Source organism: Elephas maximus, chromosome 4, assembly GCF_024166365.1.
Source record: "Elephas maximus indicus isolate mEleMax1 chromosome 4, mEleMax1 primary haplotype, whole genome shotgun sequence".
NCBI classification, from domain to species: Eukaryota; Metazoa; Chordata; class Mammalia; order Proboscidea; family Elephantidae; genus Elephas; species Elephas maximus.
In genome coordinates, this window is record NC_064822.1 from 138,180,309 (window position 1) to 138,196,036 (window position 15,728).

Genomic DNA, 15,728 nt, shown 5'->3' on the forward strand with positions numbered 1-15,728 from the left:
CAAAGAGGTTGCTCTTAAAATAATACAAATTTACAGGCCATGGTGGCCTACGCACAGGAATAGCCTACTCTAAGACAGTTCTACTCTTCCTGAAGAAAGTATATATATTTATATAAAATCAAAAACAAACACCCAAAATATCACAAGTAAATTTTATAATATAAAATCCAAATTTTATTAAGGATTTGAAATTACATTATATTTCAAATTTCTAGAATGAAATTGAACCATTTTTGAGCTGGAAAAATGGCGTAAGTGAACACTGAAACTCCAATTTTATTAAGAAAACAATTCCTCTGCAAACCACCTTCCCCCCTTGTTTAACAAGATCAAATATCTACCTCTTCACTTTGGCAACAGCTATTTCCTAAAGGAATGAAAATAAAATAGTGGTTTTGCTACTTCATTAAGTTCATCAAAAAATGGGATTCTATCTTTAGATAAAAAAATTTTTAAGTTCTGAAAAAGCCATAGAGATGATGAGCTATGGGTACAAAAACAACCTGTAGAGAATGCCTAATCTAAGCAACCAAAATCATTCTGAAAGTTAAGAGTGAAAAAAAAGTTTTCACTGATTTTTTTTTCCTACAAACTATTGTAATTGGTTAAGGATTTCCAGTAGTTAATTAAAATCTCAGTAGTGAAATGAATAGTACTATACAAATAGAAAAGTGTTCACATTCCCAGATCTTACTTAATACGACATTTTCAAAAAGGAAATCATCACCTAATAATTAACCCAATGTAATTTTATTAAGAACAGAAACTCTTAGCCTTCCTCTGAGTTACAATCTGATTAGTTCACCCTCACAGTCAAAGCTTTAATTCACCACAAAAAATTAACAGTAATTAGCCTGAGGTATTTTAAGTGTGGCTCATCTCTGAAATTTAATGGCAAAACGGTTTTTGTTTTTTATTTCCACTTTAGTCCCCTGATCTCTGTATTTACTACAATATGGTCATCTAAAATACCTCAAAAACAAAACAAAGCTCTCGGACCCTGTGGAACAGCTGCTCATCAATCCACCTCACAGGAGCCACACTATGATCTGCACGTGCTGCCTGTCCACGTCCGTAATAGAGGTACTTGGCCTTTGTTCTCCAGTTTAAGAATTATCAATCTCTGGAATAAATAAGATGCTATCATACTTGTGGTACACTAAATAGGTCCAAAATTTTTGAGCTTTTAATGAGACTGAGGAAACATGTCACAAAATTTAACTTAATATGCCTCCACACAACTGTGAGGTAGTTAAGGAAACAGCACTATCATTTTTAATACACAGTAAACAGAAGCATGAGTAAATGACATACTCATACTTAAGCAATAAGAATTAGAATAAGCTGTAGAGACTTGGGCCTTCTCTCTACCCAGAGTAATGAAATTTAACTTTATAATCCTCCTTTTAAAATACACATCATTTAAGGTTTTGTCTTTCTTGTTTTAACACCTTATTAGTAGATATAGTACCATCTTCCAAAACTGGCACTCTTTTCTTCAAAAATATGAAAAACTGGGTACAACCATTTTAAGCTAGGCCTCTGTCTCTACCTGAATTAATACAAAATTAAGACATTACCTTCCGAGACCTAAAATTGTATTTGACATTTTTATTTTAAGTTGCAAAAACAAAAACAAGCAAACAAACAACAAAAAAACTTGAAATAGGCTTGTCAAATGATGTAAATTCATCCTTTCCAGAGAAGCAGAAGGTAGACCCTACCACAAAGAAAAGATGCTTAGTTAATGGAGGTTAAGTTTAAAAGTACAGTAAAATAGTATAAAGCTAACTTCTGAAAATACTAGGTTTTATTCACTTCCGTGTGGGCAATGGAATACCCATACTATTATGTCACTAAAATACAAAAATCCATAATCAATCTGATAGTAATCAGATGTGGTCTTACTGGAAATTCTTAACCATATACTTATCTCACTAAGTTAAAAAAAAAAAGCAACAATGAATTCTCTTTTAGTGTAAGTCACTGCATTTCCATAACGAAGTAATGAAAGGCACAGCTAATACAAGCAGACTTAAACCCATTCAACTACAGGCTGAAAAAATACTTTGGTTCTTTAGGAAAATAATTTGCAAAACAAGAAATTTGTTTTATTTACCAGTTCTGTTAATGTACATAAGCTGTAATCTAATAGCTACATGACAAAAACGCTCCACAAGAACCAAACTATACAGCAATTAAATGAACATGCTTGAGAGAATCTGTGCATTCAACATATCTGGCAGAAAAACTACAGTTAAAATGCTAAGTAGAACAAATTGGTCTTTAAAATCAGTTCCTTTCCTTTAAAAAAAATTACAGAGTCTACCAAGAAAATACAAAAACATAAGGCTGTAAGTAAATAATAGTTGTGTTTAGGCTATTACACTGCAGGTTATCCTCAAGGTCACATACATCCTGCTTCACTGTTGCTTGCACTCTGCTGGGTTTTGATCCTTCTGTTAAAGGAAAACAATAAGTCAATCTATCTTCTACCTACTTTACAGTGAATTTCCCAATAAGTAATTGACTATCTTAACTATCAGTATCTCAGTTCTGTCAACACTTTTGCAAATTAAAGAACAATGATGGCAAGTTATTATTCAAACATCAGTTAAGTCACTGAAATGCAAAAACAAAGCCCTCGCTTTTCATTACAGAATGAACTCCATAAAATGACACACCAAACCATAATCTTAAAAAAAAATATAAACAAAATGACTAAATAATGTTAGCCATATAAGCAATTACTTTTAGCTTTTTGTAATCGGTTACTCTAAGATATGAATTCCATTAGTACTTTGCTGTTAAGAGCAATTCATACCTGTTAGAATATTTGATTTTAAATTACCCTCTTGCTCATTAGGTTAAAATATCTTCTGGATATTTGACAGCATTTAGCAAATGAATGAACACTCTAAAGAAAAACCAAAAGCTTCAAACGAATCCTAATAATTTACTATTTATCTTGTGGGAGATAAAGGACTTTATAAACCCTTACATTAAAAATTCCCAGGAATTATGGAACAGTACCCCCGGGGACTGGACAGCAGAAGTGGTTGAGAGAACCTAACAAACAGCATTGCCCCCCTGACCTGAGCAACGCTATATTCCTACCTTTTAAAAACTGACCTTTCTTTGTAAGTTTTTCTTTGGAAGAAAAAGAATCTAAGAACACAGCAACACGTTTTTTAAAATGCTCAAAAACTATTAATAATGTTCAAGATAATGTTACATTAAAATAGAATCCTAGGGTTTACTTTCCTGAAGCTAAGAAGGTCAGAACCAAAAAAGATTATCTCTTAGAAAAGGTGCACTGAAATTATGTGCACTGTTCAAATGCCAAACAGGATTAAAAAAAAAAAAATCAGTTATCCAGTTAATGGGTTATTAAAGAATTTAATGGGGGAAAATAAACTTTAGTATTCAGAACACTAACTCTTACTTAAGCCTCACTTTCACTCATCAGAAAACACCACCGATTTTGCTCACCTTCACGTCATAGTCTGGGTCATTTTCCTCATCTTCTTCTTCCCCTTCCTATATTAAAGTTCAAAATGCATCCATGAAGTAGGTACAGTAGGAAGAAATGGCTCATATTGTAGGGAGAATTTAATACAAGTTACTCTATAGGTCAACAGATTTTCATGATTACAGAGTTTGGTGATAACGCAATTTAATTTGAAAGCTTCTAATACGAAAATTTCCCAACACAACTCGAGACATCCAGACAGCTTTTATTGAAAAGATTTACTGCAGCCAACGTTGAAAAAGTTTACTGCAGCTTTTGACTTCTTCAAAGAGCTGATAACCCTGCAGCAGAACAGAATTATTTGAAATAAAAAAAAGTGTTGCTGAGTTTTACAATTTATTTATTGAAACCTTATACATACATTGTTTCGCTGTAGAATTCTAAAATCATGTTTTCTTGGTTTTTTCCCAAAAACGTTTTTATCCCATAAGACAGAATAATGATAACACGGAATACATAAAGTCACACAAACTGCTTCTCAATGTGTAAAACAGGTAATTATTTGCTCATTTGGTAAACATTACCTCATCTGCTTCTTCACCTTCTTCATCATACTAAAAAAGGGGGAAAAAAATGATGAAGTCTGAGTGTAACACGTCTTTTAAGAATGACATTAACATCCATAAGTGTAACCATTAATAGCTAAAAGGAAAAAAAACTACTTTCCCCTAAGGTGACTAATTATAAAATAACACAAGTACAGTAACCTCAGGAGTAATTCAGCTCAGTGCCACATCTACACCTGACAACTGAAAATTAACCTGCACAATCATGTAGACAAGTGTGATCAGACAATGACTACCATGAATATTACTTGCGTGTACTTACGTATGGAATAGGCTGCATGATATACACTTAAAGCCTATTCTAATGATTGTCATTTAATAATAAAAATACCAAAAATATTGAGGGCCACCTAACTTCACCTTAATCATTACCTAATATTTCCTTTAATAAAAAGTCTATGCCTAATAAATGTTATCTAAAGTACTAAGACACTTCCACGGTCTATCTATTTGTGTGGTCAAAAGCAAGAGCATGATCATAAATCTAAAACACTAATTCAATGTAGTCTTCCTATCAGCAGAAACATAAAAACTAAGTCCACAGATCTGAAAAGGACCTACTTAAATCAGGAAAGCCTGTAGAATAATTTTGGATTATTCTATGTCTTGCTTTTTAAAAAGTACATCTATTTAACTCAACCGCTCACCAATTCTGGCTACTAAACCCTCACCAAATGACTTCACTGACTGGTTTGGACTCACTCACATCATCATCATCATCTTCAATAGCTTCTCCAGTAAAGTATAACACTGATCTTGGGATTATACGCTCACGTAAAAAGTGACCAATTTCAAAGTCTGCAGCAAGGATAGCTTCAGCATCATCATCCTATTTATTTAGGAAAAACAAAAGCACAGAATTTGAGAACAACTTTGTTATTTAACTTAGCATATATGAGACTCTTGGGTTTAAATCATGCAGTAAAGGAAAGAAGCTCTGAACTTCGCTTTTTATTTTGTCATTTCACAGACAGGCACGGTTCTGACATTCCAAATTGTTACCGTATTTCCAATGGAAAAACAAACACAGAAAGAAATCTAAACAGCATGCAGTTAGTGAACTTAGTAGTCAGATTCATAAAGGGCTACCTGTCCCATGCATCGCAGGCTTCAAAAAAACCAAATGCTAGCAACAACCATTCCACTTCCTTCTTTCAAGAACCAGTGCTTTAATTTCAAATATAGTAAAGAATTCAGTAAGTAGTAATTCAACTTACCAAATCTCCACTCTCAGGAACTGCAAAATTGAGAAAATAAACTCAAATAAACAACTAGACAGAGCTTATTAAAAAAAAAAAAACCCATCAACATCAAAACTAAAGCACTATTTACCTTCGGGAGGGGCAAAAAAATTAAAGAAAGAGTCATTGGAAACGGTTTTAGTCACAGTACGAACTGTTCCACGTCCCTTGTGTTTTTGCTTCTTCTTAATGGTTTTCAATGTGACATTCTTTCCTTTTTTCCAATCTATCTGGCACCTTCCAAAACAAAGTGTGAGAAAAGGCTTATATCGTAATTAGCACACTAATATCAATTATGATTTTTAGAATTAAATGCTGTATTTACTGGTATCAAAACTTACAAAAATTAGTTCAAATCCTTTCAGTAACGGTACAAGGGAAAATTTTTAATTTTAAACAGTTTTTCAAAGTAAATATCATATTTACAATAAGTACAAAGTCGCTATGGTAAATTTAAATACCCACTCCTTTCTAGAAATAGATGTTATAGTCTAAGGGCCAAGGGGAATTCTATGGATAAGCTCTTCTTAGAAACCATTTTACTAAAACACTTGGAGATATATACTATGTATATAGCATGTACCAAGCACAACAGACTAGCAAATACTAAGTATTGTAAATTGTAAGTAAAACAAAATCAGATAATAATCTGTTAAAAGTAGTAAAATTAAACTCACCCTGTACAACCCATAATTTCTGGTCCATCAAAAGAAAACGGATCAGAATCATCTGGTTCAGACCTCATCCTATACGTCTTTGTCAACACTTCATTTGTGAAATACTCATTGGGTTCAAAGTGAAACTCTAAGACAAAACTCTTAAGAAGAAAAGTATAGACATTAGTTATATGTCTTAAATTTTAATGCTTTAGTAAAATAGAACTTATGTTGCAATTTTTTAAGTATGTATAAAATTCTGAGAACAGTATTTCTACTCTGAAATGTAATTTTGAGAATAACTGGAGGAGGGGAAGACAATAAGCCCCAAATTTTCTTCAAAGCAAAATGAGGCAAAAAATAAACTGAATATAGTTTAATTTACAACTACTACTTTTCAACTTATACAATAAGCTAGACACACTTAAAAAAACTGATGAAATTTTCTTTCCCTCCCTGTCCTTCCTACCCATATACCCGCCACCAAACCAAAACCAAACTCACTGCCATCAAGTCGATTACGACTTATAACGACCCTATAGAACACAGTAGAACTTAGAACTGCCCCACAGGGTTTCCAAGGCTGTAATCTTTACAGAAGCAGGCTGCCACATCCTTCTCCCAAGAAGCGGCCAGTGGGTTCAAACTACGGACCTTTGGATTAGCAGCTGAGCAGTTAACCACTGTACCACCAGGTCTCCTGTATCTGCCATACAGGAGTCTTCTATATATTAGACTAGAACCTGAGCTTGACAGAGAAAGAACCCTACCTAACCTCACTGCACACACTACAATAATCTGCAGTGTAGAGTACCCCGTAAATGACATGAGCTTGTGTGAGGTTACTGCCTGAAAGAGGGAAATAGGGACTCTCTAAACTGTTTGTTTCAGGTAATTCCCAGACATATGCCTTTTAATACGGAGTATTTGCTTTCTCATGTTCCTCTGCCACTGTATTTTTATCCACTTTAACCTAGCCTCGAAATAATTACGACTATGTGAAAACAGTTTATGTTCAGAGGAAAAGAAATGGGAAAATACTACATTCCAATTAGCAACATCCAAACATTTATTTACTACCACCAGTTAAAAGAACACCAATATCACTTTTAATTCCTTCCCACCCCCATCCCTCACTTTTAAATGTCACCTCTTTTAAAAAGTTGTATTTATATACCAGTAAGTATCTAATGTTATAAAACTGAAAATACTTCAAAGTTCTTTTACCATAGGCTGGCCAGCATCTGAGAACTTCACTTTAATATCTTTCAAGTGCTTCAGAATAGGTTCATCATGTTCCTTCAAATTAAAAAATTAAATACTATCTTATTAAGTGAGACATAAAATATATTTATAGTGAAGTTTTATATAACAATTATGAACCCTAACTTACTCTCCAGATAATAGCTTAGACTGAAACCAGTTTATACTGCCAATGGTAAGAAAAAGCAACTAAATAGAAAACTAAAAACTGCATCATTATACATGATGAATAATCAGGTTGAAAACTGCAAAATCATGTCTAAGTAAGATGTTTGTTTTTAAAATGTTTCCTGATTATAATTACTGCCTTTTCCATCTGTTCCTTGCTTCTTTCCTTTATTTGATCATCTTCTACTTTGATAAAGTAGAAATGCAATAAGCAGTCATTGTGTTTAGATCATTTCTTTTCGACTCACAAGGCAGGTACTACAAGCAGCTTAAGGAATGCTTCTGACTAGAAGAGACAAAGTTTCCCAGAGAAGGTGACATTTGTGAAAGATCCTTTCCAATGTTCTTTTAATATGTAAATGTCTCCTGGAATAGTTTTTGTTTCAGAATGAAAAGATCTTTTGGGGTAAAAATAAACTCCAAGATTCTCATGTAGAAGCACATAGGTGTTAAGAAATTATCAGTCAATAATGAGCAGTTGTCAATGGGACCACTTCATAATCTAATTTTGAAAAATGGGTTTCAATTTATTTGATTATGTTAATCAAAGTCAAAATTTTTCCTCTATAGATACCTGTTTCAAAAAAAAAAAAAAAAATCAAAGCAACCATTCCATAACGGTAAAAGAAAACTAATAGTCAGGGCCTTTTAAGTTTCAAAGATAAACTGGTATTTTTATGAATAAAATTACCTGAACCATATCACTGAGCAAGTCGACATTCTTAAAAACAGTCAACCAAAATTCAGGAATTCCTTTGGGGTCTTCTTTTTCTTCATCCTTTTTCTCATCTTCAACCTTGGCCTTTTCTTTCAGCTCCTCCTTATTAAGTGACAGTACACATTATTGAACACCTAGATTAGATCCTCTTGATAAAATTTTATACATCCTGTCAACTTACATGCAGTGTCAGAAATTACAGAAACCAACAAACCCACAATCATCAACTGTAACTTTCAGCCATGAAGTTCTAGTCTAATTATATAAACACTGCTGTCACTTCTATCAAAACTGCTACCACTCCACTAGGGCCCAGAGCCACAGGGAAAACAACTTTAGTTAAATAGAAAAAAAAAATTTTTTCCATGAGAAATAAAGCTTTAAGCCTAGTAAACAGGAAAAGAAAAAGAAATACAGGCGGTGTCCAGTGGTTCAATTCTTGGTATTCTTAAATATAACATTCTCTTTAGTTTTTAATATTCAACACTAAAACAGTAAGAAGCTGCAGGGTCATGTAATAAAGCCCTGGATTTGTACCACAGCTCTGCCATTGATTATTTGTAGGCAAGTCAGTTAACTATATATAGGATAGGCTTCCATTTCTTCACTTGAAAAATGGGTATAATTCCTTGTCATCATGAAGTTCAAAGGAGAAGTTTATATAAACCAAAAAACTTTAAATACTATAAAAATATAAGGGAAAATATGAGTTTAGGTACAAGTGGTGCCAGGTTGAGCAACAGCTCACCTGCATTCGCTATTCATCTTACAGTAAAACATTTCCTAGGTATAAAAATACCACCGGTTTTATTATATTATACTGCAACATCAAATGCTAACAATAACTCAACAACTAAAAAAAGTTAACACTGGTACTAACCGAGATTTCGTCCTCTTCATCTGGTTTCCATTCACATTCTTCTTCTGTAGGTTCATAAATTGCATTGATGATCTCGAATCGCTAAAATGATTTAAAAGTTTGCATGAAAACACTGGCACCCAAGCTAAGAACTAGTGACTCTCATTGAAGAATCTTAAGAATTATTAATGCATGCTATAATTTCAAGAGCCATACTGACAGTTTTCACAGGCACCTCTAGTTAACAATCCTCTCAGTGAGAGGCCTACATACTAACCCACCTACGAAGTTCATAAGCTATTTCTGATTTTAGAAAAATATGCAAATATGCATTTCTGTCTTCTAGAATTTTAGATAAATAAAACAAGGTAGTAAAAAGCATTACCTTATCAAATAGAGGCTGATAAAGAACAGCATATTTTCTTTCAAGATCATGGACTTCCTCATAGAATTTGGCTTCTATCTGTGCACATTTAACTTGAAGGTTTTTAAGAGCATTCACTCGTCTTTTAACTACCCTAGGCAAGCTGAAAGGTTAGAAAGCACCAGTTACACAGCATCACAGTAAAACATGGTCACATTTCTTTTATCATGCTGAAATGGAAGCATTTTTAAATGTTAGTGAATGATAGATCTTCTACTATTTGAAGCAAAAGGTATACAGACTCAATACAGAAGGCAATTAAAATTTAAGACAGATATAATTGTATGAACCCCTTGATTATAAACATTTCACAAGCAGAAATTTAACCAGGTAAACTGTTAACATGCAAATTATATCACCAACCCTACACATTCCACTGTAATCAAGTTCAGTGTAGGACTTCACAGTGCTGGCATCTCAGTTAAATGCAGTCTTTTTTATGAAGTTAAGTCATAGACTGACCATCCTAACTCTGAGACTAACAATTATTATCTCAAACTTTTTAAAAATATGGTTATTTACTCTACATGTCACATTTATCACCAGGTGAAAGGGGAAGAGCATGTGAACATTTGGAAAAGGAACAGTAGCCTACACCACAATTTCCTATTTTAGTCCTTATGTTTAATTTGGAACTTGACATTAAGAATGTATTATTTTATCAAAAGGAGACATGAATTTTTTTAAAAAAAAAAAGTTTTACTGAGATATAATTCATATCCCATAGAATTCATCTATGGGGCATGGATTTTTAAGATTATATATATATATCTCGGTTATGAGCCTCTTGAAGAATGATTAAACTTATAAGCACTTTTACCACCCAGGGAAATGTTCACATACAAAATTTACCTAACTTCAGGGAATCCGTGAAACAGATCAGAACCCAGGTTAAAAATTCCTGCCATACACAGATTTTTGTATATAAATAATTCTCTTACTAAACCATTATTTTAGTTAAGATAATCAGAAACAAACACAATGACCTAAAAAAACCAACTTTCTATTTCTTATCATTCAAAGTAAAAAGTTCAATGTTCTATCAAGGTGGTGAATGAACTAGCATGAGCTGCTGCCCTCCCTACAGCCACATCCAAAAAAAAAAAAAAAAAAAATCAATCAATCCTAGAATAACTTTAGAACTGAGAAGGAAATAAGTATCTCCAATACACACACACACATACCCACACACCATAAAAACAACTTCTGGGTAAGGTTGAAGGCTGTCTTTAACATGGTATAGGATGAGCTGCAACCTGGGGTGGAGACGGCCAGAGTCGGGAGCAGTGAGAAATCAGACTGGAAGAAAGCGTTAAGTTCTCTCTTGCTCACAACCATCACTGCCTGCCCGCTCCACCTTTTCCAAGAGCCCAGTGCCATGCTCCTAGGATAGCATGAAGACAGAGTTGATGAAAACCGGAATGAATCTGAGTCTCAAGCACTCACTCCTCTACCCCCTCCAATCTAATACAATCAAAGAAGACTGCCTCCTCCCAAAGCTGATCAGAAAAACACAGACCACAGCCTGACTGACCTTTATTTCTCTTCCACTATTCATTACCAAAGTAACTGATACTCCCCCAGTGTACATGAGCTCAAAGTCCAAAATAACTGTACACTTGAGGAGTACAATTCCTATGAAAGAATGAAATACATTATCATTTCAAGTAGCATTACTAGACCAGGAATGTAACTACATTTAAAGAGATGCGGGGAGAAAGGCTCATGAGGTTGAAAAGCTGTCCTGGAAGGTGGCATGAAAGACAAAACACACAAAAGCTAAGAGATACGGGTGACTAAAGTAGCAACAGCTGAGTTAACAGAAAAAGGGGGGAGGGAAATAGCTGAAGACCTGAGAATGATAAATTTCTCAGTTATATATGAAAATCCTCGCTCTACCCCATAGTCATGTTAGTGATTTATGAATATCAAAGACACAGAAAAAAATTCTAAAGGTACTCAGTAAAACAAGAGCACATAAACCTAAGAAAATGAGCCAAACTGACATAAGGCATTTTTCAGATATTTAAGAACTTTGCACTTGTAATTTTATAGCCAGCCAAATTATTATCCATATATGAAGACATAATAAAATACTTTATCAGGTATATTTGGCTTCAGGAGGTATACCTCATTACACTCATTAAAAACAATTTTGGAGGAAGTTAAAAAAAAAAAATTCCAAGAGAAGAGAAAAAAAATAAAAGAGGACCAGAGAAGTCAATAGGAAAAAAGCTTAGTTAGGTATTAGGTTATGAGCTGCTAACACAGTAACAAACAGAATACATTAACTTTGAAACCAGCAGAAAGCAACCTGATCTAGCCAATGGAAATTAAAAAAAAAAAAAAAAGGCACAATAAATAAGGAAAGACAAGCAGCAACAAGTCCAAAAACAGTATCACTTTCAAGAAACGTAAAGAGGTTAAACTTGCTGATAAAGAAGCTAACATTCATACTAGAAGAATATAAAAGGATGGAAAAGGCTATACTAGGTAAATACAAACCAAAAGAAAGCTGGGGTAGCTATCTTAATATCACACAAAATAGGATTTATGACAAAAAAAGGTATAAAATACAAAGAACATTATATATCAGTAAAATGAAATGAAAGAGATTGATTTAGAAAATAATATTGGAATTATTATTGCCTGTCCTTGAGCAAAGAGAATGTGACCCAGCTGAAGCTAGGCCCACAAAGACTCACATGGACACTCAACTGGGCCCTGGGATAAAGACAACAGATGGGAGGATCTTACAAATTATCTTTTAGGGAAGAAAAATATTTTTAGGGGACTTTTCACATAAAGCCAATCAAACAGGACACCGAAGACTTTTCACTCTTTAATCTATTCCCATTTAGTGAATAGAAATTTGTCAGACCAATGAAGACCCTCCTGGCTGTCATTACTGAAACCTGTACCCAATGATCTTTAAGAAAGACAATTCAAAATGTAAGATGACAGTTTCTAGCCAATCTGTGAAAGGGTGAAGCTTTCGATGGTTTTGCCCATTTGTCATGTTAATATATAATGATGACTCTGTAACCTTCCTTGGACTTGGACAGACATGGCTGTGGCAGCAAGTTTGTTTGTTTTCCCATTCTTGTTTATTCGGTAATGTTCCTTGGACTCAAGACAGACTTGGCTGTGCGGCATGCTTGTCCATTTTCCCATTCTTGTTTATTCTGTAATGTTCCTTGGACTGGGACAGACATGGCTGTGAAACGTGCTTCTCCATTTTCCCATTCTTGCTTATTCTGTAATATTTCCTTAGATTCAGACAAACATTAGCTCTGACAGCATGCTTGTCCACTTCTCAACTTTTGTCTTTTTGAATACATGCCAAATAAAACTGTTTTTACTTCACTAAACTTTGTGATGTTTTTCCCCTACGACAAGATAAATACATCACAAACATCATATACCTAATACATTCTCAAAAGATATCAAGCCAGAGCTGACAGAACTACAGGAAGAAACAGACTAATTAACCAGACATGTCTATAACCTATCCTTCCCAGAAACTGTTACATCAAGCAGGCAAATCAATCAACCAGCAGAAATAGAGCTTGAACAACACATTTAATAAGCTTGGGCTATAGATATATAGTATATAGGTCTTACTGCCCAATAGTCACAGGACATTTACAAAAATAAAACTATTCGGGCCATAAAAGGATACAGATTTTTTAAAAATTCAAGTGAACTATGCATTCAACTAAAGAAAGTGGCTGGAAATAAGAAGAGGGCAAACCCAAAAAGGGAAATATTAAGATAAAAGCCAAAAATCAATAAAAAAAAATTAAACAGAAAATCAAAAGTCAGTTCTAAAAAACATTAATGAGACCAAGAAACATCTGGTAAGACTAATTAAAATACAAAATACAGAATATGATAAAAAATATTTTTAAAAATACCAATCATACAATTATCAGTTTGAAACCTAGATAAAACGCATACATTCTTAGAATATACAATTCCAAAACTGCTGAGACACAACTTGAACAGACCAATTAGTGTATTAAAAAATCAGGATGGTAGTCCAAGACACCTCAAGACCTCTAGTTCCCGAACTCCAAGGGCCCATGTGAATTTTTAAAACACAGTTCTACCAACCGCTCAATAAACAGTCAATTCCTATCTTATTCAAGTTGTTCCAGAAAACAAAGTAAAAGCTGCCCTGATCACTTCATGATTCAGCTGAAATCTTTACTCCAAAATCAGTTAAAGATAGCATCGCTACCCCCCAATAAGTTTATGTATATACACACACACACACAAACCCAGGTAGTCCCAGACTTAACGGCAGGGTTCCATTTTGATGACTCAGTCGTTAAGTTCTGACATAAGTCAAATACCTTTTTGTTTTGGTTTTCATTATTATTGCCTTTTATTATCAATATCTTGATAAATTTAACCTTTGAACATCTGCAAGTGAACATCACAGAATAACATCAGCAAGTTATGCAGTACATATTACAAATTTTAAGATGTACAAAAAAAGAAAGATGGTCTATATATGGTTTGTCATAACTCAAATATGTCATAAATCGAGGACTATCTGTATGTATGTGTGCATACATATGTGCACATCTCATTTCACCATTAGCTACCCAAACTCAACAGTGCAACAATAATACATCATGATTAAGCTTATTCCAGGAAGGCAAGGATAGTTCAATATTAGAAAACACCAAAATATATTTAATATCTACTGAATAGATTCAAAGAAGAAATTGAAAAGACCATCTAAATTGATACAGAAAAAAGCCTACTAAGAATGTAAATATAATAAAAAGCCATATAATGAATATAATAAAAAGAATTTAATGGAGAGATTTTATATCCACTCCCTGTAAGACTTGAAATAAGGTAAAAGTGCACATTCTTATAATACTTTAACTGTACTGGAAGTCCCAGCCAAAGTTATACAGAAAGAAAAATAAATGGCGTAAGGTGGAAGATTAGGACTAAAACTGTCATTATTTACAGATAAGATCTTTTGTGAGGAAGGGAGAGGGAGGACAGAATAAATTACTACAAAATAAGAGTCTAGCAAAGTTACTGGATACACGATCAACTCAAAATAAAACAAAACAAAAGTCAATAGCACTCTGCTCTAAATCAAGAACAGCCAACCGGAAAATACAATAAAGATTCATTCACAATAGGAACATGGCTAAACTATACAGAAATTAAAAACTAAAAATAGACTTTGGAGGATAAAGCTATAATAAATGGATATGATCTGTATAAATGCAGATATGGATGAGACAATTTTTAAAAGACACCAATTCTCTACCATGTTAAGCCATAAAGTCAATGTAATTTCTATCAAAATTAGTTTTTGTTGTTGTTTTGTCTCAAGAATTCTGCCAATTTACTGTGAAACATGTGGAATAAAGATCTACACATGGTTAAAAAAACAGGTGTCAGCTTATGGCAACCCCCTGTGTATCCAAAGAGTTTTTCAATGGCTGATTTTTTGGAAGAAGATCACCAGGCCTTTCTCTCTAGGTGCCTGAGTAAGACTCCAACCTCCAGGTTAGCAGGTGAGCTTGCATTAATTGCTTGCACCACTACATATGGTAGGTCAACCTTAAAACTGTGGGGGAGGGGGAGGGTGGGTCATGGAACCCTAGTAAGAGACTTTCTTTCCTAGATATTCAGATTAGTTATTTTGACAGTGACAAAAGAATATACAAAAAGACCAATGAAAACAGAAGAGTGCTACTCAAACACAGATGCAGGTGTTTCTAACAATCTGATATACAATAAAGGTGGTACCACAAATTAATGGGGGAAAAATGGATTAGTGAGTAGTATTTTGAAAGCTCAATACAAGAAAAGTAGAAATGGATGCTTGCCTATACCAAATACAAAGGTGGATGCTAGAGATATTAAAGGCCTAATTGTCAAAGGTAAAACTAGTCAATAAATATAGAAGTATCAAGGAAGAATTTCTGTAACAACTTCAAAAGCACAAGCCCTAGGGTGAAAAACCTTAAACATAAAAATTAAGGATTTCTTCTTAATCGAGGATGCTGTGGATAGTTAAAAGAAATGATAAATTATTAATAGATCAATGACAGATTATTTACAAGGTCTAAAATAAAGGATTAACATCTAGAATACCTAAGGACTCCTGCAAAACAAGAGACAATAACATCAATAGGAAAATGGGCAAAGGTTACAAATGGACTCAAGTAGTATGAAGAGAAGCTCAAAACTCATCAGAAATCGGGAAACACTAATTAAGAAAACTGAATCTGTTATTAGGCTTGTAAACTACAAAGCTGGA

The 15,728-nt window shown here is 33.7% G+C and overlaps 1 protein-coding gene across 5 annotated transcripts in view; it reads right to left on the reverse strand.

The window, feature by feature from the left end:
• Window positions 1-1,596: 1,596 nt before the first annotated feature.
• The window catches only part of NAP1L1 (nucleosome assembly protein 1 like 1), a 37,003-nt gene continuing 22,871 nt past the window's right edge, over window positions 1,597-15,728 (reverse strand). For 2 of the 5 annotated variants that reach the window (XM_049883929.1, XM_049883927.1), the window contains 11 exons: window positions 9,389-9,530; window positions 9,025-9,105; window positions 8,118-8,246; window positions 7,223-7,294; window positions 6,017-6,156; window positions 5,431-5,576; window positions 5,316-5,335; window positions 4,805-4,927; window positions 4,057-4,086; window positions 3,493-3,540; window positions 1,727-2,459 (listed from right to left, as the gene is read on the reverse strand). In XM_049883929.1, the coding sequence (XP_049739886.1) occupies window positions 2,424-2,459; window positions 3,493-3,540; window positions 4,057-4,086; window positions 4,805-4,927; window positions 5,316-5,335; window positions 5,431-5,576; window positions 6,017-6,156; window positions 7,223-7,294; window positions 8,118-8,246; window positions 9,025-9,105; window positions 9,389-9,530 (967 nt within the window). In that variant the 3' untranslated portion in view covers window positions 1,727-2,423. The other 3 variants (XM_049883926.1, XM_049883925.1, XM_049883928.1) reach the window with 3 other exon arrangements.